Genomic DNA, 27,822 nt, shown 5'->3' with positions numbered 1-27,822 from the left:
CACGCATACAAACACGCGGAGCCGAGCGAGCGTCTCTCATGCGTCTCTTGGCTGGTGTGAGCGAGTGCAGCGGTGTCGTGCCAGGCAATTACAAGGTCAACTCCTGAGGGGCAAAACGACTGAGCGCACACTTCAACAGGAAGTCCATTGATCGACAAACATCAGCTTATTGATCACTGCTTATAGGGTGTATTGCCGCTGAATTGCGTCATGAAAAGGGGATGATAGAAAAAAATATATATATTTTTTGGGGGTTGGCTGCGACCAATTAATGGTATTTTCATTCATTTAAATTGGAAAACGAAAATTCGAAATGCAAGTGTTTTGAGTCATAAGCATGGTCACGGCATGGATAAAACTCGCAATCAGGGAAATCAACAAAACAAGCTACAAATTGGCTCTTCCTTTTTTTGGGGGGGTCATTTTGAAGCTTTTTAATGAAATTGTTCAGTTAGGCGACGCTTTTGTTTCAAATGTTTGTGTGCGTGCTGTCATTTATTCATTGGAGCACATTTAAATATGAAGGGTGCGTTCGTCAGGGAACAGGAAATGATCATTGCAAATTAATATTCCCCTCATGAGGTTTGTTTTCAACTGTGCTCCCCTTGCACATGCATAAAAAATAATTAAAAAATCAAAAATAATATTTGTACCAATTTACAGATGTGTAAGGTTTGTACGTGTCTAGTGCCAGTTATTTACTGTACAGCATAGAATTCGTGTCATACAAGAATGACACGCTAAAAAGTAGTACCGACTTGTTTTGTCGGCATGACTTTATCAGGTTGATAATGTTTTGATTGAGACGTTTTCTTGAAATTTGCATGCAATGTGAAGTAATTCCACTACGGGACGTTTTAATGTCCTCATAGAGGAAAAAAAAAAAAAGCAAACGGTGCCAAATGAGGCCGAAAATGGAGTGCAGAGTAATGAAAATCTGTTAGTTACGCGAATGATCCCTGACCATTTGACTGCACTCACTCGGCCAATTAGAAAAGCAAAGACAAAAGAGGTCACCGATGTCCACAGGGGATGAATCACGGGGCAGAATTAACAACAACAGCCCCCCCGCCCCCTCCCTCATTTGCAAACTTCACTCAGCCATCATAGTTGATTTGAAGCTTACTCCCGGTCACGTGATCAGCATACTTGTTGAAGAATTCATTTTGCTTTTTAGACACATTAAACGCTACTATGAGCTGTTTCTATTTTTTGTTTCCTTATTTTATGAATAGAGAGGAGTTAAATATCAGAAATAACACATACAGTGGATATAAATGGTCAACACACCCCGGTCTAAGGTAAATAATTTTTAAAGCTTTTTCCACAGTTAATGTTCCCAATATTAATGTTTGGGAGATTGAATGGATTCAATCATTCTGGTCTGATGAAATAAAGGTTTTATTATTTTGGCCATAATTCCAAACGAACACAACATGGCTTATCACCAAAAAAGAAAAAAAAAAATACCATGCCAACAGTGAAGCATGTTGGAGGCTCCAACTTGAATGGGGCTTTAGTAAAGTAACTTATGAAAAAAAAAAAAGCTCACGTTTGGTTTGAGAATAAACTTCAACTGTAAAACTGCTTGAAAAGCCTATGCCAGGAAAAGCCGTGTTGACCAGAAGCTCTTTAACTGATTGGATAATTCTCAACACAGCTACATCCCGGTTTTAAAAGGGTGTGGACACTTGTGCAACAACAACATTTTTACTTTGTAAAAAACAAAAAAACAAAAATAAAAAAATCAATTGATTTACAAGGGAAAACATTGTCTCATTTTTCAGATCGCAAAAATCGAACAAGGGTGTGTAGACTTTTTATACCCATGATGCATATATATCTACAGCGAAACAAAAAATAAAAAATACTGTTAAATGAATATCGACTTGACCTTGTCAGTCAACCTCAAAAGTGACTTCATATAAGGAGGACGATGAAAAGCGTTTTTCGTTTATTTTTTTTGTTTGGATTATTTACAATCACAAAGCAAAGACTGTGGCGCTGTCATCAGAATAATGGGTGTGTGTGTGTCTGTTTTTGTGCTAATGCCTTTTTGGACCTCGCTGTCATTGGTGACCTTTTACAAAATGAAAGGAGATGCAAATATGCTGCTTCATTTCGGCCCGCTACAAGTCATTTCCACAACGAGCTCCTCTGGGCCATCTTAGCGCAGGCACAGCGCCACCGGCATCCTTTTCGCCACACAAGCGGAATGAATCTCATTTCCCAGTGCTTTTGTGTCTACCTGTCTTGATTCTGTCGCCATTGCCCCTGAAGTTCCGCGCTCAAATATTGACATGACAAACTGAAAAGGCTTGTTTTAAAAGCTTAAAAGGGGGAAGACGCTAAACTTAGTGTTTAAAATCCCCCAAATTAGCAATAAAATGCTGTATTTGCCTTCTGTGGTCTAAATTGGCATTCTGATTAATATCATCAAAATCCACTTTTTTTGGTCATCTCAGGGGCAGCCATTTTTTTCACTTTCTGGATTCTGAAAATAACATCACAGTTGCTCAGGGCTCAATCACGGCTCATCTTTTTCTGAAGCGGAGCCATGATTGGTCGTTAACTGAGCCCTGAGCAACTGTGATGTCATTTTCAGTGGACAGAAGTGACAATATGACCGCCCACTGAAATGGACAAAAACGGGTCGATTTTACTGCTTAACTCATAATCTACAAACACAATATTAATCAGAATGTCACATTTTGTCAAGCGGGGTTGCATAGAACATATTTTTGATAAGGACATTTTTGGGTTGACTTCCCCTTTAAGGCGTAAATTCCTCAAGGAACATATTAATAATTTAACTAATGATGAATGGTGACATCATTGAGTGGCTCAATTAACCCAAAAAGATGGATATCATTCTATTTTTTTGTTACGTATGTTTGTCATGTTTTCTTTTTTCTAGTTATTTAGTTTTATCTTCGTGATGCTGCCGTGATGTTGCCGAACGCAGCTCAAGCGAAGTTTCATCCAAGAAGTATGTGCGATTCAAAACGAGACACGAAATCAATCGTTGTGTCGATATTTTATCCAGACGAGGTTTTTCTGAACTGTCGCTCTAAAAGTTCAAAGTGTCAACCTTTCTCACATTGGATGAGGGCTCCGCATGTTTTGTCTGCGCGGAGTTGTTTTTATGTTTAAATGTGAATGTCAATTATGTGTGAATGTGCATGAAATATAGAAATGTAGCTGTGCAAAAGGGATAACGATTATTAAAATGATGATGATGACAATGACGAATGGTCTTAGTTGGTATCATCTCCTTATTAGTGTACCTCCACCAGTTAAGTATTTATTTAAAAAAAAAAAATAGACAAAGGAACCAACTCTCGCCTTACAAATGGCGCATCATGGTTGTTCGGGATGAAGAGAGGTTCAACGTGCATTGCAACACGGCAGCCGGTTGAATGGCAGGTGCAGTGGTGGATTTTAATAGGGAGCTGCTATTTCGGCAGGTCCTCCTGCATATTTCTTGCTCCTCTCCAGTTCATCAAACCCAACCGCCTCCTCTCTCTTCTTTTGTGGGCCTCGCGCTCATAAACACTGTCTCCAAGTTGCTCTTATATACATGATAGGTGCATCTGCAGCTGCATTCCTAACTCCTCTCTACAGTGATACGCAAAAGTACAAATGGCAAAACACGACTGTTTTATTTAAAAACCTTTAGTTCATAGTTTGAGGATTTAGTGAAACGACTGGTTGCTGGTGGTTAGCACGTCTGCCTCGCAGTTAGGGTGAACAGGTTCTGGATTTGAATCTCACGCTTCACATGCCCAAATAATTACTTTAGTTAGTGAAAGTAAGGAGTGAAAAATACACTCAAGTACTGAGTAAGTGGACAAACGTGAAAGATACAAAAGAGATTCATGTTAATGTACTAAACTAGCATAATGTGCACTACCGGTTGCTAGGTCTCTGTTCGTTATGACGAGCGACAAATTGGTCATGTCCATAAAATTCCTGCTATGCAAGTAAAGCTGCGCAAAGTCTGTTAAATGTTTTTCATACAAGAAATGTTACGTTTATTTGCGAGTGAAATTTCCCTCTATCCGAATATTTGATTATTCAATGCAATTTTCAATAGGATACTCGAATACGAAAATAGCTGCAACGCTAAAACTTTGCCGTTTCATTGACATTCCAAAAAAATGAAAAACAAAGCCTTGCTTCAGGTCCCCGAGATTACTGAAAAAAAAAAAAATGCTCCTCAAAATTACAAAGTTGCTCCTAAAATGATGTTGCAATCGGTGTAATAACGCCACACTCTAATGGATATTGCAGTAGCAGCAGTCTTATCTCGTCTCAAGTGCGTCTTTTAAAGCCCGACTCCATTTAAACTGACAACCTTCAATGACTTGACGCCTTTTTTGTGATGTGCTCGCTCGAACATTGTCCTCACGCCATCCCAAGTCATTACAGCGTCATTTCGGGGTGAGTGCGAGACACTTTGTGTGTTCTATTTGGAAGCGAATCAGCCAAACATTTCATTGATACTCGATCATATAACACCACACGCACAATAATAAAAAAGAAATTTGAGGCAAAGTTGACAATGCGTCACGCTTCATGGGAAGCCTCGTGGGCTTCTCCGAGCTCACATCGGTCATCACGGGCACCGAGACGCCCTGCGTGTGTGTGTGGGTGTGTGTGCTCATGAACAGCCACACAAAGCAGGTGAGCTTGGTATTCACGCTTCATCTTACGCAGCCAAACACATTTTCCACATCCAAATGACTCCACGGGTGCTGATTAACCCAAAACGTGACCTTCTTTATTTCAATTTAAAAACGCTTCATCACTGTCTCGCCTGGTGATGGCCAATATCCATGCAAGCAGTGTTGTGCAATAGCGGCGTTAGAAGTAGTTTTCAATTACAAGAATTTAGCTTTATGTAGTGAAGCTCCTTTTTTTTTTTATGGAATATTTCAACAAAAAAAAAGTCTATGATCTAACGGATTTAATTTCTGTGTACAAAACTCATTCAGTATCACCCCCAGGAAAGTTAGAAATTGATCTAAACTACCTTAATTGTAATTGATAGGCACTTGATGTTAGTTTTTGGTTTTAGTGGCCCCCATGATCAGTACCCTCAAGATCGCCTCTCGAAAGAATGAAAAGTAAGGGATCAAATCTCAAGTAAGCACTTACTTTGCGTATGTTGGGACCTTCCCCTTGACACTTGGCTCACATGTTTGACATGCTGCAAGTTACTGATGTGTGTATGATTAAAGACGATACACTGGCCGCAGTGGTGGTGGACGCGTGTCAGCGGGATGAAGGCTGGAGAGGAGAGCTTTCAGCCCTCGACGCCCCGTGGCACTTTGGAGCTCAGCGCAGTTCATTAGCGGCAAGGGCTTTGGGACTTATCGGCTTCGCTATAGGAGGTTGTGACGCTACGTTGGGGAGCTGCTTTGACACGTGTGCGTGCCGTGTGTTGAGAATCTACACGAGAGCTATACCATGGGATCATGTGTGTCTTTGAGAGGGGATGAGGGGAAAGTCGCCCGGTGCTCCAGGGATTGGGAGCAGCCAATGAAAGTCAAACAAGACATCAAAAGCTCTTACAGGCCAGTGGTAGGCAGACTATATGGAGAGGTCACTTTACAAAGAACGCTCGAATCAGTTCCACCTCTTTAATTTTACATGGTTGAATTCTGATGATCGTTGCACATTTTTGAGTGTTTTATACTAAAGGATTTAGGCTGATTTGTGAACAATAGTTGGTATAAATAGGCCTTTTGCGTATAGGCAAAGTCTTAGATCAGGGATGGGCAACTTAAATGATGGGAGTGGCCCCACAATTTTTCATCAGCGCAACTGGGGGGCACATAGGACAATAATGCCATTTTAAATAGACTTTTTTTTTTTTTTTAATAATTACAATAGTTTCTGATAATTAATGCTCAATTCACATAAAAAAATATTCAGATAACCATATACTGTGATTTCTTTTCCTGCATGTCAATTTTTTTATAAGGCCTCCCCACTGTGTAGTAATGGGAAGTATAAGACAAAGTGCAAACAAAACTTTAAGCAATGTCTGCCATCTAATGATGAACTGTGCAAATACAATTTAAGACTACAGCAAAAGAAACATGTTGATAATGCCCTAACCCCAAAATATTCTTGGAACGAAATTGAAATATTTACCGGAACCAAGCATGGGTTTATAGTTTTGTGAATTCACCTTTTACAAAAAAACATTTTGGATTTAATACAGGGCAGAGATTTGGACAGATGTGTGAGCAAAAAAAAAAAACGCAAGAGAAACTTGGAGTCTGTAGAAAAAAACTATTAAGTCTTTCAGTTAAGATCATGAAAAAAGGGAGCAAAAATGTTGTAATGTTATGAAATGTCACGTACCTGTTTTTCATTCCGTAGAAACAAAGTGAGGCACCAGATGGCACCTAAACATAAGACCTCCTATCATCCCAATGTAGTGTCTACATTGTTTGAGAAAGTTAAAAAACAAAAACAAAAAAAGTAAATAAATAAACATTAAATTACATAAAAATGAATAAATTAATATCCAAGCATACTTACTGAAGTGTTGGGTGGATAGATATTCTGACACTATGGCATTCACTTTTTTCCAACTGAAAAATACACAAATAACAATACAACATTAAATAACTTTCACGAAAAAAATAGCTTTTTAGAGACAGCAATACTTCAGAAAACAAATTTACTCTGTGGGAAAACGTCGAGTCAAACGCGAACGTGTTTTAATTAAACGTATTTCATTATTTTCTTTAGCTTACAAGCCAAATGAGACGTTAAATTGGTGAATTCCACGTACTGAATGATTCATATAGAAGAAACGCCAGTTTTATTCGATAACTTCTCATAAACATTTCAATATTTAACCGGCGAAGTGACAAACTTACATGTTGCACCAGCTGTCTTAGAGCGTTTATTAATTAAGGACACTTACAAATGGAACCTACAACCGGTTATGACGTTCAAAATAAAAGCTAAAGGTTCTTTTCAAAACAAGCGATTGTTTAGAGTCGAGTGGGTTTGATGGCAGGATTTTATACATTAAATTTAACATCCAACATTTGAGGAAAAATTAATGCGGTAGTTTCATCGGGCCGCCAATGAAGTCACTCCCCTCCTCCATTCAAAATGGAAAGCCAGATTATAAAATACACTATTACCACGGAAGATTTGAAGTTCCGATTATGCAATTAAGAGAGATAATCGTATTTAAAAAGTCGAGCTGAGACTATGTCCGTTCGTTTATGTCCGCATGGATCTTTGTCATACTCGAAAGTAGCAATTTATGTGCAATGGCGCCCCCTTGTGGCGATCTACATGTTTTTCCATTCCCTTCAGCGCAGGTCAGTCATACGACGGAACGTTTCGATTTACGTAAAATGGGAAAACTGCTGTACTGATTTTTTTTTTTTAGTTTACAACAGATGGGTGCGATGAAGCAAAATGCATACGTAAAGTAAGTTAAATAGTGCAGTTCATTCAAATGTCAATGAAGCAATTACTTGACTATATTTGAACACTTTTCCTAAAATTGCTTTTATTTTATTTCAATTAAATCTTTTAAAAAAATACATTTTAATTCCTCAACTTTAAGGAAAACAATGAGAAAATTGGTATGACATATTACAAGACTCCTGATCATGTAAATGTTCAGTGGGCCGGATTAAAGAATGGAAATTACTTTTCCAACATCTGCTCCGCCAGTCGCTGTTCATTTTTAACTAGAATAAGGATTTGGACAATTGGTTTCATAGCTTTTTTTGTTTATTCTTTAAAAAAAAAATGACAAGGTCCAAGTTTTTGGAGGCCCCGCCCTCACCCTATTTCCCCCAGCTGGCTAGCTCCACTAAACAACCAGCAAAGAAAAAAATAGCCATATGAACAATTGATAATATACACCCCATATACAGCAATACATAGTGGTCTACCATAATGTTACCAGTAATGCGTAACCTCTAACGAGGCTTCAATTTAAACTGCCGCCACTGATAAGGTTCATTTCAACAGCAACTGACAACCAGTGACGGCTGTGCGTTTTTTTTTTCTTAACTCGTGTGGGTGAGCATCAAGTTGCTAAACAACTCATCTGATCAGTCACGTAACAAAAGGTGGCTTCGCCCAACATTCGTCTGCTGACCTGAAGGCCCCCTTTAAACCAATCCGACTTAAGTGCAATAGTTTAGGAGGCACTGACACACTTGCACTTCACACACACTTCCATCTGACAGTACAAGTTTGATGGGTCACCGTAGCTGTGATATGACTGATTCACTTTGAGCAGGTGAGCACGCAAATTGGTAAAGACTTGCTCATGGATCCACATTGGAGTACTGTACAGATTACTTGAAGCCCGCATCAGTGCATAATAAAGCCAGTAATAGAAAGGGCTGTGTGTACGTGAGCGTGCATGGGAAACCGGTTGAGCATGTCCAAGATTCTTGATATCCGGTGTAAATTCCATGTCTATTGGCTTTGTCCTCACTAATGAGACCATTCTCCGTACTAAGGGCACACTAATAGTCCTATCTGACTCGTCTTAGGCAAAAGTGGCACGAGTTGTGGAAAAAAATAAATGCAATAATAAGTGTATTCTATTAATGCACTGAATTGTCTTCCTATAGAGGACAAAGTGGAAAAATACATGGTCTGTAAAATGGATATCAAGGATATGGAATCAACACTTCAACGGCTTTCCATCTGCGTGTGCCAGAGAGCCCAGCAGTGATAAGAGACAGCATAGAGAAGGTATCAAGATGGAGTCTGAAGGAGGCACGCCGTCATCTGAGGCTACAGACACGACTCCAAGTGTAGCTGCAGGTCCGTGCTGTCCAGAAAGTCAGCAGAGAAGACACTCGGTGGCGTGTGCGGAGCAAGGGGGGTCAGGCTGGTCCCCCCGTCTCCTCCTCCTCCCCCAGTACCGCTGACGCCGCTGGTGTTGGAACTCCCCACCATTGAGATGTCCAGCCAGTCCATGCTGTCCAGAGCGGCGTCCCCAAAGTCCAGCCCCGTAGAGTGGGGTGAGAAGCCCAGGTCGGACGTGTCCATGGGGGAGGGCGGGTGGTCCAGGATGCTGGCGGTACTCATCATTTGGCTGTGGAGGTCGTCGATGAGTGCCAGGCCGCCGCCTGGCTCCACGCCGAGCAGAGTGGAGCTCTCCAAGAAGTCCTCCAGGCGACCTCCGCCCGTGCAAGGCTCCCTCAGTGGGGCAGGAGGGGAGACGAGGGGAGAAGTAGGTGTGGGAGGGGAGAGGTGCAGAGGGGACGGCGGGGAGGTGGGTGACGGTGGGTCAGAGTGTAGGGGGGCGAGCGACGGGTCCGGGTTGGCCTTAAAACCGGGGATTTCTTTTGGAGGCAACAAAAGGAAAGGTGTAAAAATGTGTGAGTGCGACGGAGGAAACCAAAACCCAAGCAGAAAGTGATCCGTACCTCCACTCTTCAGAAGGATGTCAAAGAGGTCGTCCATCTGCTGACAATTGACGCCGTTTCCCTGCAGAAAGAAGACACCATATTATTTGTGAACGGTGTCCAAATATATTAAACATAGAAAATGTGCTACAGAACAAAAAAAGATAAACGAAGTCCTGCAACAATGTGAGAGAGTGAAGCTAGAAAGGAAGTCAAAAGAAAAGGGCAACGGGTAGCAAAGGAGGGCGGACGTACTTTGCAACGCTGTGAAGGAAGAGAGATGTTGGGTTTGGGGGAGGGAGGAGTAAACAGGGTGTGTCGGTCATAAGGTGGACACACCCGCTCTGTCTGCCAGGATGGAGTGATGAGAGCAGAAACGAGAGGGGAAAAAAAAGTTAACGAATGTGGGGAAGAACGAGGAGCAGGGATGGAAATGGAGACGGGCGTGACACGCGCCGGTCGAGCCGACGGTACCTTGAAGGAGGAGATCAGGCTGCTTTGGCTTTCGCTGTCCGACATGTCGTCAAAGAAAGGCTGCAGGGTGGGAGGAGCGCTGACGCATGAACCGGCCGGTGGGACGCCATTGGTGTCCACGTGCAGCTCTGCTTTCGGTCCCTGGGGGAGGTAATTAACAGCATGTGTCAATCAGCCGAATGGAAATGTTATCGCAGTTATTTTGATGACAAATAGAAATGATGAACAGAAAGATTGCCGGTTGATCGTCATCACAATCGCAAAGACGGCAGTCGCACCTTTTTGATTGGCTGGCTCACATCCTGGCTGACTTTCTGCTCTTGTGATTGGCCGTCAGTGCCGGGCAGCTTGTTCGCAGTGGACTGCAATCTCTGTCGGGACAAAGAATATGAAGGACGTGCGGGGTCCTCACGCTCACTTGCACACATTTAGTTCCACGCTATACCTGCAACGTGACACGACCGTTGCTTTTGGCCTGCGAGGGCGCTCGGTTCAGACCGTCCACCGTGCTACTGGTGAGGGCGATCAAGTAGTGGTTGCCATTGGTGTCGGTGACCAGCGTGCCGCCAGACTTAAGGAGGTCTAACGAAATAGCCTGAGTGTGAATCTGAGTGCCGTTCTGTTGGTTGACGAAGACTGGTGCACCCTAAGGGGACAAAAAAGCAACAAGGGACTTATTTACATTTGGATGAATAGACCTCTCAATTCAACTTTTTTTTAAATAGCTTTAGCTCTTCCAGATACTTAATTTATCAACGTAATTTTCTCCATTAAAATGAACGGAATTGACATCAATGAGTTTCACCAGGCCCCCAAAAACAATTTTTTGCTACGTGGTTTTAATCCTGTGACACTGAACACAGCATTATGCGATACTTGCGTTTTCAAGGCCTCCACATCATCAGTGTGATTTTTTCTTGAAAAGTCAGATTATTATATGAAATGCATTTTGCATATAATCCAATAGAGAGCATCACTAGATGACTTTCTGATGATGCTTTAAGATGGTCTGATAAAGTTTCCTTTTTTTTCCTGAAACGACCTGTCACTGGGGTGATGCAACATCAAAAACTTGTAAATTGGGGCACTCTTAAATCCATGCTATAAAAACCACAGCAATGCAGTCCAATAGCATAATCGCTACCAATCACAACTAAACTGCTCCTCTTTTAAATCTCCGTCGATTGTGTAGGTGTACCTAATGTTGCGGAGGGGAGCTATGAGTAAAAATAGGTTGGATGTTGGTTAATTTAATTTGTGCTGATGCGGGCCAAACCTGCTGAGTGCTGACAGAGGCCGTCTGCTGTTTGTGCTGCTGCCTTTGCTGAGCCTTCAGATGCTTCCTCTGATGGCCGTGGTTGGCAGCAGGCTTCTGGCTGGCCACAGTCTGGTTGTGGATCTGCACCTGAACCCGTTTCAGCTGAACCGGGCTCTTGTGCTGCGTTTGGTTCTTCTTCCCTTGAGCTTGTTGCAGCTGGTTGTGCTGGGCCAGTTTCTGTTGCACCAACTTCTGCTGGGCCTGCAGCTGCTTTTGTTGCGTCTGCTGAATGATAAGTTGCTGCAGTTGCTGCTGCTGCTGGAGCAGGATTTGGGATTCTTTCTTGTGCTCGGCGTGTTTTGCAGGGTGCGACTTGGTCTCCGAAACTTTACGGGACTGCCTCAGTTGCTCCGTTTGCTGGACTTGCAGCCGATTAATCTGCTGCAGTCTGAGCAGAGTTTCCTGGGAGCACTGCATCGGCTGGACCACTCTTTTGCTTTGGGCCTCCTCCATTACACCCGTCATGCCTTCCTCAGTCTCAGCTTCCAGCTTCACTTTCACCAGGCCGTTGGGAAGCACGGGGGGTTCGATGGCCGAGGCTTTAATGAGTGTTTGCGGTTTAACATCCGGAGATGCAGTTCTCTTCTCGCTCCCTTCCCGCTCTGATGCCACTCCTCCTGCCATCTTTCCCAGCTCGAGCTGGGATCTGAGTGTCTCCACCAGCCTCTGCTTCTGCCTCAGCATCCGGGTCAACTCCTCGATCTGCTTGTCCTTCTCCTGCAGCATCTGGTCTTTGTCCATGGAGCAAGAGTCCATGGCTACTACAGAGAAAGATTCCAGAGGCTTAACCGAGCCAGGTGAAGACCGGTGGAGGCTGCATGAGCTCTGGCCTTCTTCTTTAGGCTGACTGAGCTGTTGGGAAAGAGGGGAGGCGTTGGACGGGTGCTGGGGAGAGGGATGGAGGGTGAGTTGAGTCAGGGGAGAGCTCACCTGAAGAAAGAAAAAAAAAAAAAACATAAAACGGTGTTTGGGAAAAGCCTGAGAGGCAATCGTGTATTTGTGATGAGGTGCTCACCATCTCCCCAAACATGTCACCATTACAGCTGGTTTCATCTGGACTCAACCCCGCTAATGAGCGTTCAGATGGCGAAGGAGACACGGGCGGGCTGGAGCTGGTGCTACCGAAACGCATCACTCGACCAGGAAAAGCCTGAGCCAGTGGGGACAGAGCCACCTTGAACCCTCCCTCAGCCGGTTGGTGGTCGGTGCCTGCGGCCGGAGCAGCGCTCGCTGCAGACGCAGCGCTCTGATGCATGGGTTGCAAAACGCCGCCTTTGGAGATGGCCGCAGGGGCGGCGTTCTGCTCTTGGTAGTTGCGGAGCCTCTCGATGAGATCGTTTTTGGTGCCAGAGACAGTCAAACCTCGCAACTTCAGTTCCTGTTTTAACTCGGCGACCTGGAACAAAAGCGGTACTCACTTTACTCAAAGTGAAAGAGTCAACAAAGTGGAGCTTTTACAAGGTTTTGAATTCTTATTTATTTATAGATTGTTGCTCTTTAAAAGTTACTCTTCATATTTAACTCCAGTACTGATCAGAGGGGGTCCCCGTTTTACAACACAAGTTGCCCCAAACCTTGAAACTGTTGTAAACCGAGGACCACCTCTAACTCTGACGTTCATTTTCTCTGTTATTTACCTTGAACTCATCCAGGTTGGCGGGCAATGTGGTCGGTTTGGCCCCTCCCACTGAACTTTGGCCCTGACGTGCGTTTCCGCTGGTCGGTGTTGAAGTGCTGTTGGCGGTCGTGGGAACGTTGCGAGTGGGGGAAGGGCTGGGGTTCGTCGGGAGCGGCTGCTCTGGTGCTGGCCTGTGGGCGGACACAAAACGTAGATGACACCCGGTACCATGTAGGGCTACAACTCGTTAATCTTAGCCGCCTTGTAAGAAGATAAGATAAGATGTCCTTTATTAGTCCCACAATGGGGAAATTTGAGCTTTTTTTTTTTATTACCTGCTCCTATAAATTATACTTGCTTACTGACACTGACAATTGACAATTACAGTCCACTCACACAGCATAATTGCCTGACAGAGTTTTGCTTTTATTATCCTAGACGGCAAGTGTAGAAGAAAATGGCAGATGATAAAGGTTGAGGGTGGACAGAATATCACCTACAGTGTTGCTTGACACTCACTTCGGAGGCGCAGGCAGGATGGTGTGATAGTTGTAGTGCTGCTGTTGCTGGTTGAGAATCTGGAGCTGCAAGAAGAGCTGCTGTTGCTGGAGGAGTTTGGCGTAGGAAGAGTCCATGAGAGGCGGACGCTCCTTGTCCGCTTTCTGGTCTGGGGGGATGTACTGGTGGTACTTCAGTTTTTTCACCTGCAGGTCATCCAAGTGAGCGCGGGAAGAAATGAACACTCTTTTGCCGTGTTAGACGAAAAATAAGCTTGCTTACCTTGGGTTTGTTGTCCTTTGCTTTCTTGGATCTGAGCGGAGGCCGGTCAGAGTTTGTCCTACTGTGAGACTGCAGACAGAAATCGTGACAATTTAGACAAGGAAGTGACATCATAGGCGTATAAGACACATTTTTTTTTGTTTGATGCCGCGGCTCTCCAAAAGTCGTCAATACTTATGTTTGAGAATCATGTGGTCAAGAGACTGAATTTTACGGTAATTAGAGTTGCCACACACATGTAGACAGATTACCATTAATGAATAATTGATATTCACCTTGAGCTGCCCGAAGGGTGTGCGGGATGTTACGATTGTCCCGTTTGCCACTTTGAGGGGTGGAGGTGAATCGGACCCGTTTGCCACAAGAGTAGGAGGCGGCTTTGGAGTGGGCTGTGTAACAAACTGAACAAAACAGAATATATCGCTTGTTAATTTTAAAATACACAACTTTGTTTTGCATGGGAATGATTTGATAGTATTCTTTGGGCAGAACCTGTGTGGGGGACATGTCTCCATTCTGGGCGAGCACGTTGGAGGGCGATGGCTGCGGGACAGTACTCACAGGAGAGTCGTGATTGGCGAGTTGGTCGGGTGACAGCGCATCACTGCTGTCTTCGTCCAAAGAGGAGCTCTCTCCTCCAGCTCCCTTCGGAGACTCTGGAACAAAAACATGCAGCGGTGTCACCAACATAAGTCACATGAGAGTTTTCGGCTTGCGACAAAAAATTGGATATGCACTGCCATAGATACCAAGAACACCGTGTTCTCACACAGCTATTGCGACATTTCTCTTTTGTTGTGTAACAATTACTATGAAGTGGTAGAAATACATGAGGACATTTTTTCTTAAGTCACAATCCTAAAAAAAACAGGGCATAGTTCACGAGTGCAGAAGTGTGAGCTGTACATACTTGAGAGGTGGTGCAAAAGCAGACAAAATCCAATGGCCGATTATTACTGGAGGTGAGTAGATAATAAGTTGAATTCAATAAGTCTTTTTTGCCTTGGTTGCATTCTTGCAGACTCTGACATGAGGTCATACTTTTCAATACTGTGTGTTTATGTCATATCGCTGAACTTGAACTTTTTTTCAACCCGCAAAAAAGTTGTTTCTCCCTTTAACCACACCCAACCCCACTACAAATCAGTTAGACAGTTCTAGTGTCATACTGCAAACACGCACAGAGACAAAACAATGTGGCGCAATATGGCAAAGGCAATGCACTCCGGTTGCTGTCGTTTTCTTCTGTAATTGCATTGTTCACGGCAAATATGTACACTACCGGTAAAATGTACTGAAGCAACCGTGTACTTATTGACAAGTTGTAAATGCATTTGCCTGGTGTCATTGAAAACAACGTTACCAGGTGGTGACTCCTGATCAGGGCAGACAGACAGGATGTTCTTGTGCACCAGTTCGATGGGACCTGGTCGGTGCGAGATCTTGTCGTTGAGGTCGTCGGCAAGCCGAGCTCTCTTCAGCTGCAGCTGCTTGGCCTGCAGGGAGGGCTCTGCCGAGGTTTCTGTCCAAAAAGACATGCGCGGGTAAGCGGCGTGCGTACACGGGACAAAGACCCTTTTTCATTTGAATGAAGTACGGGACATGCAGAAAGACATTCGTGCCTTCATTTCGTGATAATTTTGCATTCATTTCCATTTTTTCATGCAATTAAAAAGCATGAGTAGAACAAAGTTATTTGAAAATCAAATGAGCGACGGCTCACCCTCAAGAATGTGCATCCTGACCAACTCAGAGCGCTCGGGACGACTTCGGATCTTCCTCTTGAGATAGTCTTCAGTCTGTCCAAAGTAGCACAACAACCACAGGACAAGCCATGATGATATTAGTTATTTACAATGGTAATTTTTTTTTGGGCACAAATTAGAGATTTATCCAAAGTTTAGGTGGCAAAGCGCACTCAGAACTTAGAATTGCCTGTCGCACGCATGGGTATATGCAAAAATAAACATTTTTTTTTAGCCATTATTTATTCAATAGTTCTTTGAGGAATAAACTCACCCTTGCACGCTCCAGACTCCGCCGTTGCTCATGAAAGGCTGCCGGGCTCTTCAGAGCTGTGGGGGTGGGGGACGGGCGGTAAATAAATGCAAGCAAAATCTAGAAGTGTTCCATCCAGCAAGTGGCAAATGTGACAAAACTGCTAATGGCTGAAGTGGCTGCAAAAAGGGAAGGTCAGAATTGTTATTCCGAACCATGTGCCGATGATGACCACGACGAGGCTGCGTGCGGCGCGTGCAGGAGCATAAGCGCAACCTTTACCGACTTGGTATTAGCCAAGGAAACACAATGTTTTTGCATCGTGCCTTTTACACAATTGTCTCAAGTGTGGCAAATGTTACTTTTGAAAAAATAACTCCTTTGTAGATATAGTAGCAACACATCCCAGCACTTGCTACCAACGACTGAGGTGAAAGGGTGTTCAGTCAAAAAGACTGCAGGAACTCCATCAATTCTTGATGAGCAGATGTCTAAGGTTTATTTTTAATGGGGGGCAAGGGGACAGACTGACGCATTAACTGTCTGCTATGCTGGAGGGAAGAAATCATGGTGCCTTACAAACCGTGAGAAAATAAAGCGCCTGCAAAATTGAAAACAGAATAAGAGAATAATAACAGTATTTAGGGAAGGATATTGAAAACACTGGCAGTTGGGAGTGTTGAAAGAGAGCTACCATTTGATTGGTCAAGGGCTGGTGAAATCCGTAACCCGGGACATGCCTGGTGTCGACATTCTGACCACGAGATGACACCCAGCGTGGGGCGGGGGGGGACATTCCTCGTGTCACAACTTCTGACGTTTAAAGGGGCCCTACATAGCGACTGTGATGTAACCCAAGCGCCAACGTCACGACGCAAAGTAATAGACATAACAAGGAATCGGATGGGGAAATTTACAGTGGAATACGGTACGTACAGCGTCAACAACAAAGCAGGTGACGCAAGTGCCTTGCTCAAGACCAAAAGCGATGGTCGTTAATGCGAGGCCGAAGGCAGAAAGTTCCTCACCCACACCTCCTTCGGTGGCAAATCACAATTTGACACCATGGCTGAAGTGACAATTCAGCAGCATCTGACCAAGTGGATCCGAGTTTCTCTTCTCTTGCAGTGACCTTTCGATGTCAAGAGCTGAAATATCATGTTGTTTGGTTTCTGTGCACTTTTATGTCATCCTTCCATTGGAATAATTCAATGGGGACCTTGCTGGCGGTCAAAAAGGAGTGTTTGTAGAATCCCGGGCCAAGAGAACATACAGTACGTCATCCTCGGGCAAGATAGCGCTCCATTTAGTCTCTATTTGTACATACTGACAGTGGCGTATTCCACCTGGACAATTTAATAGGATTGGCAGTGGGCCGAGTAACATTAAATGGCGGCAGAGAGATTTACTAAAGAATCCAGAGACAGAAAAAAAAAAAAAAAAGAAGACACTGGAGTGAATTTTGCAATCTGGCTTAGCTTCAATGCACATTCTAATTTTCTCATCGGCGAACAATATAATAATATGCAATATTAAGCATCGTACGAATGTACATTCTGTGCGGCTACATGCTTCTTTTTTTCGTAATCTACTTTTACTGTCTGAAGTGCATAGCCCCGAAGCAGGAAGTTGGATGCAAGCGGAGAGGAAGCTGCTCGTTTTGATAACGTATGTGCAGAAACTGAATGAGTCGTTCGGAATTTAATGAATATTACACACGTACGAGCTGATGAAAGACATTATCGTCGTTAGTAACAGCATCTTGCAGCAGATGCATGTCGCCTGATGTCGTTGAATTTGCTCTTTAAGCACCTTTTGAATGGGTAAGCAACACTCTAAAAGGCCTCCCCCCCCCCCCCCCCCCCAAGTATGTGCCAGCAGCGTTTAGCAATGCGATATTGAACATATGTAACACTTACGTGGCATGATCCCTTGACTGACCAGCTCCTCTCGCGTGCGTCTCTGTTGGAGTTTGAGCTGAAGGACTGCATGGAGACAGAGGAGGTGAAGGAGGACAGAAGGGGAAATCAGAGTTAGTCGGTGCAGAAAAAAAAAATAAATAAAAAAACGCTGCTTGTTGTTGTTTATTGTCTCGCTGATCCAGAGTCCATTGTCCACGTTTAAATTAAAGAACAAGCACAGGAATTCAGTTGCATTAAGTTGGCCATGTCGGAGTCATACTTTCTGGTAGTTCGCTCTTCCTCCAACTTAACCTCTGTGAGTTTTTTTGAGGCGACAAAAGAGGCGGGTAGAAGTAGCGCATGAGTAATGTACAACACACTTCCTCTTTCTTATAGATTGTTGTAGTTTTTTTTTTTTTTTTTGCCCATGTGCATGTGCATCGATAGGTGAACAAGTAAACATGCCATAAGATGGTATGATAAAGCAAGATAAACCAACAAAAGAACAAACGAGAAATACTTTGGAAGGAATTAAACGACGAGCGGTACCGAATGAGGTCGATTGTGCCATCTTTTTAAAACAGGAAGCACTTGTTACATAACAGGCGACGGAGAAAGACTTTTAGAGAAGAGGACAACAAGAGTTGGACGATGCTTGGCTCTAAAAGCTTTTCATATGAAAGTAAAGTAAAACTAATTTGCATATAAACTTTGAAAATATAGTTCGGAAGTTCAAAATTATTTTTAAATATTAGCAAGCACATGCCACGAAAGTCATAAACTGTCTGGCGTGATGCCGTGCAAAACGTCAGCATATCTCGCTAGACCGCAGCCCATCTTGCAGAATATTATCTCATTTAGCATCCAAAATATGATCTTGCAAATTGCTTTTGTATCACAGAATGCTAAGACTGATGTAAAAGATAAAAACGGTGACGACCGTAGTACAGGAAATGAACTCACATTCTTGTAGAGTTGCAACAAAAAACACCTATGCACGTCTTTGACTGGGCTGCGAAGTACAACGGCTGAATTGACGTCGAAAGACCTCCAAAATGCATGCATTAGGTAAATATTGGTTAACTTCTTGTTACACATGACAGCCGACCAGCTTGGCCAGATTGTGTCCAAAATTGGCTGCTGCGGAAATCACGCACAACTAACCCCCAAAAACGTGTTTGTCGTATCAGTCTGACATTGCATTATACAAGCTCCGCTTCCTGGAAAAAACTTTTTTTTGTAAACGGATAGAACACAAGCCTACCCTAAAGACTTCTTTCTTTTAGGGTCAAACACCGTGCTCATCAAAATGGTTTGGTTGAACTGTACTGTAACGCATGTTTAAATATTAAAGGCTGGACCCTTAGCCCAAATTCGAGATCGTTGTCTGTGAACCATCTAACCCAGGCGTGGGCAAACTACGGCCCAGGGGCCTGTTACACATTTCAACTCATTCACTACCAGTCCAGTGAAAAAAAAAAAAAAAAAGGATCTTGGACGTCTTTAGCCGTCAATGGCAGTAAATGAGTTAATGGGGCCCGCTGATTTTGAAAAAATTAAAATGAATAAACCTGGTTAATTTTTTATTTTCTAAATACTGTGGTGTGTGAGAGACATATATTTTGTGGTAATGATTTTGTTCACTTTCATTCAAAATTAAATGTATCTTTTTTCCTCTGATGAGGGGAGCTTACCAAAACACTCCATCCATCTGCTCCTGGTCCGGACTGTCGAATTCTAACCCATTGTGGCCCGCCAATCAAATAGTTTGCCCCTTCCCTGATCTAACCACTAAAATCCTGAATTCATTTAAATGGGTTACAAATTCTACTTTTGCTGAATTGAATTGGACCTGTTGGCATTGATAATTTGGGGAACTGCGCTTCAGAGGCTGCTTAACCGTTGAGGTTCTTTGATGTCCCATTCACACACACACAAACGTTTGTTGTTCTTCAATGATGCATATATATAAATAAAGAGGCATAAACACACACCAGCTGTCCCTCCTAAAGGGTACGACGCATGTGTGTGTAGTTGAACATACCACCAAGTCTTGCAATTCAAGCATACCTCTATCGCCGTCACGCCAGCTACTTTGAGGACAAGCAGCACCTGTTACTTGGCACTGACAAAATGACATTATTTGTCCCGGTCGGGCCAGCTAGCCGTCCTCGCCGCAATATGCCGCAGTCGCTCTTTGTTATGAGAAACGTCTGCGCCGGCGACGCGACAAGCGCCAGGAATGAGCTTAGGCCTGCACACGTAAATGTCCTTCCTTAACTCTTAAAGCCTCCCCCGTGAGCTCAACTCCTCTGTTTTATTTACAAATGTATACGCACAGCCTCTTTAGGGATCAGACGAGCGCAGGAGATGCTCCCTTTTAAGTAATAACATGTCAGTTCACATTCACTAATGTCAACACTGAGACCTAAACACAGCCACGCGACTTCAGTTATACGTCTGCAATAGTGCAGCAACTCGGAGATTAATTGTCTCTAAGACGTAAACACACTGAGGAAAATCCCTTGCGGCCCAAGTGTGCCATGGAAGTGGGAGGCTGAGTTAAGAGGAGCGTGCCATGCCAATTGGCACTTCCTGAGATTAAGTTTATTCTGGGAAAGAGAACCTTACACTTTCCTTTGACTTCATCCTGGCATCTCACTGCTGCCTCCCCTTTCGCACACGCACCAAACACCTCAATTAATAACTTAAGTGAAATATTATTTGTTGATCCACTCTTTTGTCACTTGAACTTGGTGAACCAGCACATCAATAATTGGCTAAACACCAACAGTCAAGCAAAGTTTAGGTCTCCACAGTGCATCCCAAACAAAGTTCTCTGCTTTTTAACATCATTTTTCATTTTGACCTGCTGGACCTACAGTCAGTGATGATATTAATATTGGCAAAAATCTCCAGGGGATTGTGGGTACAGGATGACACGCTACAAGATCAAATCAGGTTTGAGGGCCATTATGGTTAATTTAAGAAAAGCTTTAACTGGGACAACAAGCGCACCACGAAATTGACACATGCATTAAAAAAAAAAAAAGGAACCTGGTTGATTTACAGCTTTTATAAGGAACAATCCCTTGATTTAAACTATCAAAGCAATATTTTGTACTGCAGCAGTTCACCCACAAATTAATCAACAAGCGATCTATTGTCTCTAAAATGCTTTAATCTCAAGTTTCATCAGCAACCGCTGACTCAAAGGAGGAGGATGACGTTTGGGTCGAAGGTACGTCAGGAAGGGAGGAAGAAACCGGGATCTCATTGGAATTGTGTGTCCATACAAACGATTAAATTTAAAATTAACGACAGAAAGAGAAAAGCTAATCCTTGCTGCTGTGGCTTTGTCACAAGATTCAGCAGTCTGTTTGTTTGTTGTTTGTTTGAGTGTATATTGGGTGGAAATGGGTACATGCACACTGACGTAAAAACCCAGCTGCCCCATAGAGGTTAAAGTTAGCATTGGTGTCAAAATGATCTATTTACAAATGCTGCTCGCATCATTTTGCAACGAGCAAGAAAAAAAAAAAGTCGACCGCAAGTGGCTCCATTGGCACTGTTAGACGCAGGCAACACATTCAGCGTCTTCCAGTGGCTTCACACTATTCCATTCATGCGTCAAAGTCACCAGGATTTACAGTCAGTCATGTAGCAGCCAAGAATGCAAAAGCCCGGAAACATGGACGGATTGTCTATTATCTTAGCCTCTCAAGTACCATATTTTATTCATGATTTGGTTCAATTAGATAATTCTTTTTAAATGTATCGACAAAAGTTATGAAAGAATATGAATAACACCACTTTACAAACCAATACAATTGTGCACTACAGAAAGGTATACCTACTAAGCATATGCGTCATAATAAAAATAAAAAAATAGTAAAAAAAAAAAGCCTCCTTGCACAGCGAGAGCATGTTTAACAAAAACGAGTTCATCCGTCAATTTATCACACTAGTTGTGATCGTACTTTAAAACTCCCGTCGCCGACGAGCTCTGGTAAGACATTTTTAAAGTGCGACTACGACGACGTCACTGCGCATTTACGCCAAGGCAGAGCATGTGCAGACCGGACGAAGCTTGGCTATTCTGATTGGACTGGTCAGACGGCATTGTTTTGGATTGACAAAAGGAAATATATCACACCTGTGAATGCGAATGAAATTTCCTGTGTTGGGCCTTTTTATTCTAATTGAGGTGTTGAAACGGAGCATTTTCTTTCAGTTTCTTTGTGACGAGTCAAATGCGCTTATTAATAAATGTGATCTCATTTATAAGTTGTGGACTTTATACCTATAGTTAACCTTCTCAAGATTGGAGCTCATGTATTGTGTTGTATAATATGACATTGCACTGCGAACCATTACTTCGCTACTTAACTATTTATAGAAAATACAGTAGTACTGTGAAGATTGTAGACCGAGCTGCATAAACACAAATCAGAGACTGAGGATCGCCCACCTTCTTTCAGGCTATGATAGATATGTCTATCATGATCCATCCTCGCTTCTGCCTTGTCCATGTCATTGCCCATTGGAGGAGAGCCCAAAGGGGAGTGTTCAAAGGACAGGCAATGGTTGGTGTCCAGCATAATCATTTAAAATGGAGATGAGTTAGTTTGTGGTAGTGGCAAACATCTAACTTAAAGACCACGTTCCTCCTCTTTGATTTGACAAAATAGCCCGGTTGTCCGTGTAATAAGCGGTCTTTCTCCTGAGGAAAATGTGAGCTTTACAGAGGTCCAGAGCGAGCCAGGGCAGAGCTCGGAAAAAATGAAAAGAAACAAGGCTGCCTCTCCTCTTTCAATGCGTCGCTTCTTCTATCAGGATAATCGATTGGTCTGCCTCAGCGTCTTACGCCTTTTCGTTCCCCACGCTCTCCTCTGCGGTGGCGGCCGGCAAGTCACGACAGCGCTGCCGTGTGAATCTTCCCTCTTGTAGGATTGTAGAAAGAAATCCACAGGGGCGAGTTGTGGTCAGGAAAAACAAGCCGTGGGAGGAAGCGGAACAGGAGGCCAGCGGCAGCCGAAGAGCGGACAGCAGTGAGCTGAGCGGTGCCCAGTGAGACTCTGCTGTGGCTGCGGCTCCTCCTGTATCTCGAGCGAGCACGTACACGCATGCAGTACTGCGCGCACACACACAAAGGCAGGGAGTGTTGCCGATAAAGTTCTCTAGCTCAGCTGTTGCTATTCATTCACTGCTAGAGGCGGAGGCAGGCAGTCACTTACATACTAACAGTGCTTGCAGAGCAGAATCAAGCACCATCAAGTGAGTCCATTTAGCTATTAAACAGAGTCGCAATCTAAAAACAGCTTTTCCAATAGAAAAAAACGTCAATCGTGATTGACATCGCAGGCATTTTCTGTAAGGTGCAAGCGATAAATCAGACACTGAGTTAATAGTACTGTAAGGGCTGTATTTATAGATTTTTGTGGAACTTTGAAACTGCTGGTAAAGCGCCAGAGCAAAGACTATAGAACAGGGGTGGGCAAACTTTTTGATTAGCGGGCCACAATGGGTTCTAAAATTTGACAGAGGGGCCGGACCAGGAGCAGATGGGATGGAGTGTTTTCGTAACCTCACCTCATCGGAGAAAAAAAAAAAAACATTTAATTTTAAATGAAAGTGAACAAAAGCATTACAATAATATATATGTCTTTGAAAAAGCACAGTATTTAGAAAATAAAACATTAACAAGGTTTATTCATTTAATTTTTTTCCAAGTTCAGCGGGCCGGATTAAAACGTTTAACAGGCCATACGTGGCCCCCGGGCCGTAGTTTGCCCACGCCTGCTATAGAATGTGACGCCTATGAATCCTGAAAAAAAAAAAAAAAAGTAACTTGCATTCCAGTTTTAGAGGCCGCAGGTCATGCTGGAGGCTGACGGTAAATTGCCCCCCGCATACCCTCGGCCCTCAACTGTTTTAAATAGCATGACCAGCTGGCAGCGAGGGGGGGCTATATTCAGCGTGGGATCACCTGTGCACTCACAGGGTAAGGTTACTTTCAGCAAAACATACACGCAAACTTAAAGCCCCATACTCTCGGAAAGTATAAATGTTTTATAAGCCAAAACAACACTTCTTCTATTTCATATTCACAACTTTAGTAAATTAATAGAACATTAGCACAGTAGACCACTATATCACACAGGTGACAAGAAAACAGGCCTTCACCCAGAACTAACAGAGGCCCGGGACTAGAATAACACACAACAAGGACTCAATGATCGAAGTCCAGCTGCACACATCTGACTGACTCACAGTCTGGACGGCACACACACAAAGGGATGACAACACACGAAGGAAGTCGCTGTGTGGGTGGAGCAACGTAAACAACGCGGTACTCATCGATTATGACAGGTGATTTTGTGACACCGCATTTAGAAAGGACCGGGATAGGCTCCAGTATGCCCGTGACCGCCGTGAGGATGAGCGGCTCGGATAATGGATGGATGGAGTAATTGCGTAACAGATTTGATCAAGTTGGTGTTGTGGGGATGATTCGCATCATGAACTCAACTTAAGGGGAGTTTTATGACGTTGTGGGCGCATCTACTCCATTTCCCCCGCATCTTATAAAGCTCGAGTAGAAAAGGGTTATTCCGAATGTTTCAGAAACCAGAATTTTGATCTTAACCAGGGCATATAAACGATGTCAATAACGATCAACATCAACACAGGGGAATGACGGCATTTTCATAATTGATCTCAATTTTATGTAGAATTCAAAGGTTGACTTAGACTTAACTAACTACAAGTCACGACATTATCAGGATCCCAAACTGCCCTTGCTTAAGATGTTTTTTTTTCCAAAGAACGACCAGAAGTTCTCGTTCCCCTCCCTTGTTGTTTTGTTTAAGTATCTCACTCTTATTTATGGGTTCAATCCCATGTGGTTTTCCCGGTTTCGCATGGAACTATTTGAAAGGGGAAAAAACAACAAACCCAAATCAAGTCAGCGTAGCAATGATCAGAGGAATAACAATCTCAGTCCTTACAAAGCACTTGGAAAGGCAACAAACTAATCGTCGCTGTCCTGTGAAAAAACACCCATGTCCAATTTTGTATTTTGTTTTCATTTTATTTTCACATGAATGCGATATCTGTAATGCAGAAACCCTATTCACGGAAAATGGACGTGTTATTTTCACAGGACAGCGACGTTACGCTCTTTCACAAAGACTGAGAAGATGACTTTTGAAGTACTTTGAATGATAGAGGACAAAATACTCACCTTGATTTTATACCCCAAAAAAATAATTTTGGCATTGTTTATGTGCATATGGAAGACAACTTAATCGTCACAATGTGTAGATTCGGCTGAGGCAAGAGCTATCACAGTTCAGACTTGAAGAACATTCCATGAAAAGTATTTGGCCTTGGACCTTCTTATCTGGCTCTTTATTTACCTTTCACTGAATGACATTTTTTTTTGGAATAAAAGAAAAACACTTGGTTTCAGAAATACTGCAGCGTCTGAACGACTTCCTTTGGATTCGTAAATGAACAGCAATGCCTCCCCCGTCAATTTCGGAAGGTCATTTTAACCGGAGCCACTAGGGAGGTAAGTCTTAAGTACAGTTGTATCTGAAAATGGGAAATAATATGCAGTAGTGGTTTTACTTTGCAGAAATTTGATCTAAAACATACTCAAAGGTGAGGAAAAAAAAACAGCCCAAGACTGTAACATGGGTGTAGTGGGATAAGTGACTCATTGCATTGTAATTCCTTGGCAAATAAAATGGTTGATAAGATTGAGTACCCTGGAACTTCAACCTATTCCGAACAGGGTAGTACATTATCAATTTTTATACGCCACTTCCTGTGCATTTTCCAAGTGCAAATTCCACAAACACAATACCGAAAGCATACAATAAAAAAAGTAAACCCAACTCATCCACTAACCAAGCCCGGTTCAACCCAACTGTACACGGACCCTAAAGGGGGAAGTGTCGGAAACGTAACAGTCTAACTGAGAATATCTGACCGTAAATAGAAACGGATCATGTTTTCACTCGGCCTGTAGAGGATAGGTTAACCGTGCAGTGACTAGCAGTGAAGAGTAAAAAGTTCTATGAAATATCTTTACAGGCTACAACTAAATCTGGGTTCATGGTTCAATACCTCTGAGAAGTTTTGTAAAACGAATTTGCAAGTTGGACTGAATAGTGGCCAGAAGCCTGGGGGATAATCCATCAAAGTGCTCCTGTGAGAGTGGTCATGAGCGTTGTTAAATAGTCCTCATTAACTACAAATTGAATCTTACACTCACTTAATTACACATTACTGAGATGCATGAATGGATAATAGAATTCGTCAATTTGCATGCCGTTATAATTGTGAGACGGATGGGTGATGCGGTAAGACAAATACAACAAAGTCAAATTCCCTTGAAGCCGTACGGTTATTCTTAAAACGCGCCCTGGGAATTTATAAGGTTTTATGATGCTGACAGTTTGACTCCGCAACAGATTAGATAGTGAAAAAAAAAAAATTGAGAGGTTGTACAATGGATTGTGTTTAACTTTGGTGTTCAATTGTGCTCTCTCCCGTATTTTACTGCAACATGCAAAATAATAATGACAAATAGAATCAAATAAAATCCCCAAAACAATGAACTGAACCAAAACACTAGGCGGGCCAAGTGTCATTCAACCTTCACTCACACCGTCTATTAACATTCCAGACGAGAAAACAGAAGGTCTTCTCTGTTATTTCCTTGTTTCCCCCCTCTGGGTCTGCTGTGGCGTTTACCAGCAGTGTTTTGGCCTTGACCCAACATATCAAGTTTGGGATTTCTTATTGTTCACCTACTGACATTTTTTGGACGGGGGTGGGGTGGGATCTAGAAATCTAGAGCATGTTCCCGCCAGGGTGGATGGGAAGATAGTGAACTATACTACTTGGAGTGAGTTTTGAGACGAGGATGCCATACTCGAGAGAACGTGTCTGCTCAGATTCAGAATATACAACTGGAGTCAGTATCGAAGAAGACACTCAAATGTAAACTGAGCAATAGAAAGGCTGCACTTAATCACTTAGTGTACTCACTCCATGTTTGTACTGGAAAGGCAAACGTACTGCCAAAGCCGTTGAGTCAACTCCTTGTGCATTTGCAAAAGATGCCAAGTGAATCCAAAGATATCAGATGCGTGCTGAAATTCCATACAGCCACGCTATTTTCCTTACCGCTTTTCCTCATGAGTTTTGCGGGTGATCTCGAGGCGATCATAGTGTGAGAGGCGTAGTACACCTTCAACTGGCAGTTCGAATTTCTCACTCCCTCATGTGTTTTATTTTTTTTAAGTGCCAATGTTGAAATTTCTTAACACACACTTATTAAGCGTGATCCAGTTGAACAATTCTGTGAGCTGATAAAAATGCAGCATTTCGTAACCATGCCGATATTTTTAGAGATGGTACCGAATTTCTTACGACAAGGCTCGCTAATATTGTGCGGAAAGATAATTCCATTCCAAATGCTGTGCTGATTTGCATAATAATTTAAACATTAAATGAATTGATTTCAACGACTTAAAACGCAGACAATGTGAATATGTTGTTAATTAGAACAAATATTAGTACAGGTGGAAGTAAAAACTCAACGAGAAACGTATGATCATGACAGTAAATCTGGGAACAGCGTTATGTCCACAAAAAATATCTGCGTTGAAGGAACAACAAAAAGTCCAACGGAGACTAGTGCAAAGAACACTCGGCAATTGAAGCCACCTGAGTGCTAGTAATTTTTCTCGGGTCTTGGAAAGTTTAAGCGTTCTTTGTTGAGCAGTTGCGCCCTCCACTTTGTCACGTCTCATCCATAAAAGCAGTCCAACTGAACGCTGCTGAAGGACGCTGCAGCCGTCTATAAAAGCACTAGCGCTGAATGAAGCTGCTCCTACGTAATAACGCGGACCTTCGCTGCACAACAGCATGGACCGAAGATTAAGCTGTTGTGAGCGCATGGGAAATCCCGAAAGAACAGAACAGTCTGTGAGAGATTGAACGCAGCAGCAGGAGTCGACGGGTTGTGTTTCGACGAGTTTGTCGCAAGCTGCTACATAATTCCAACATCTGAAAGTCATTTAACGTTGGAACAACCCCCCTAACCTCCTGCCCTACTTGCAGAGGAACTGCGCTTGCGATTTTGTTCCGTCTTCCGCTGGTTTCCAATTCAGTCCAACTAAAATTGTTAAGTTGTTACAGCCAATTAGCGCCACGACGAGAAATGAAAAGTATCATTTCAATCAACATTTGCTCTGCGCAATGTTATAGCCCTCTTCCTATTTCTATTCCGGCTCTTAA

At 43.0% G+C, this 27,822-nt stretch overlaps 2 protein-coding genes across 9 annotated transcripts in view; both read right to left on the bottom strand.

The window, feature by feature from the left end:
- Positions 1–7,287, bottom strand: part of shisa8b (shisa family member 8b) — a 30,315-nt gene extending 23,028 nt beyond the window's left edge. Inside the window, exons 1-3 of one of the 4 annotated variants that reach the window (XM_088285075.1) lie at positions 6,900–7,287; positions 6,556–6,608; positions 6,376–6,455 (exon numbers count right to left, since the gene is read on the bottom strand). The gene's annotated coding sequence lies outside the window, so the exon portion shown is untranslated. The other 3 variants (XM_088285080.1, XM_088285076.1, XM_088285078.1) reach the window with 3 other exon arrangements.
- Positions 7,288–7,530: 243 nt separating this feature from the next.
- mrtfab (myocardin related transcription factor Ab) overlaps positions 7,531–27,822 on the bottom strand; it is a 29,756-nt gene continuing 9,464 nt past the window's right edge. For 2 of the 5 annotated variants that reach the window (XM_088285067.1, XM_088285071.1), the window contains 17 exons: positions 17,524–17,589; positions 15,626–15,681; positions 15,330–15,405; positions 14,970–15,128; positions 14,099–14,262; positions 13,882–14,007; positions 13,607–13,675; positions 13,346–13,530; positions 12,846–13,017; positions 12,224–12,604; positions 11,167–12,138; positions 10,336–10,536; positions 10,169–10,261; positions 9,891–10,031; positions 9,672–9,764; positions 9,438–9,498; positions 7,531–9,353 (listed from right to left, as the gene is read on the bottom strand). In XM_088285067.1, the coding sequence (XP_088141193.1) occupies positions 8,800–9,353; positions 9,438–9,498; positions 9,672–9,764; positions 9,891–10,031; positions 10,169–10,261; positions 10,336–10,536; positions 11,167–12,138; positions 12,224–12,604; positions 12,846–13,017; positions 13,346–13,530; positions 13,607–13,675; positions 13,882–14,007; positions 14,099–14,262; positions 14,970–15,128; positions 15,330–15,405; positions 15,626–15,681; positions 17,524–17,589 (3,569 nt within the window). In that variant the 3' untranslated portion in view covers positions 7,531–8,799. Of the gene's footprint in view, positions 9,499–9,671; positions 9,765–9,890; positions 10,032–10,168; positions 10,262–10,335; positions 10,537–11,166; positions 12,139–12,223; positions 12,605–12,845; positions 13,018–13,345; positions 13,531–13,606; positions 13,676–13,881; positions 14,008–14,098; positions 14,263–14,969; positions 15,129–15,329; positions 15,406–15,625; positions 15,682–17,523; positions 17,590–21,976; positions 22,589–27,822 lie in introns of those variants that run through there. The other 3 variants (XM_088285069.1, XM_088285070.1, XM_088285068.1) reach the window with 3 other exon arrangements.

This window comes from Idiotropiscis lumnitzeri, chromosome 20 (assembly GCF_059441095.1).
Source record: "Idiotropiscis lumnitzeri isolate Australia: NSW breed Sydney's pygmy pipehorse chromosome 20, RoL_Ilum_1.0, whole genome shotgun sequence".
Classification (NCBI taxonomy): Eukaryota; Metazoa; Chordata; class Actinopteri; order Syngnathiformes; family Syngnathidae; genus Idiotropiscis; species Idiotropiscis lumnitzeri.
Note: the sequence above shows the minus strand (reverse complement) of the source record. Positions and strands in the feature narration are given on the sequence as shown.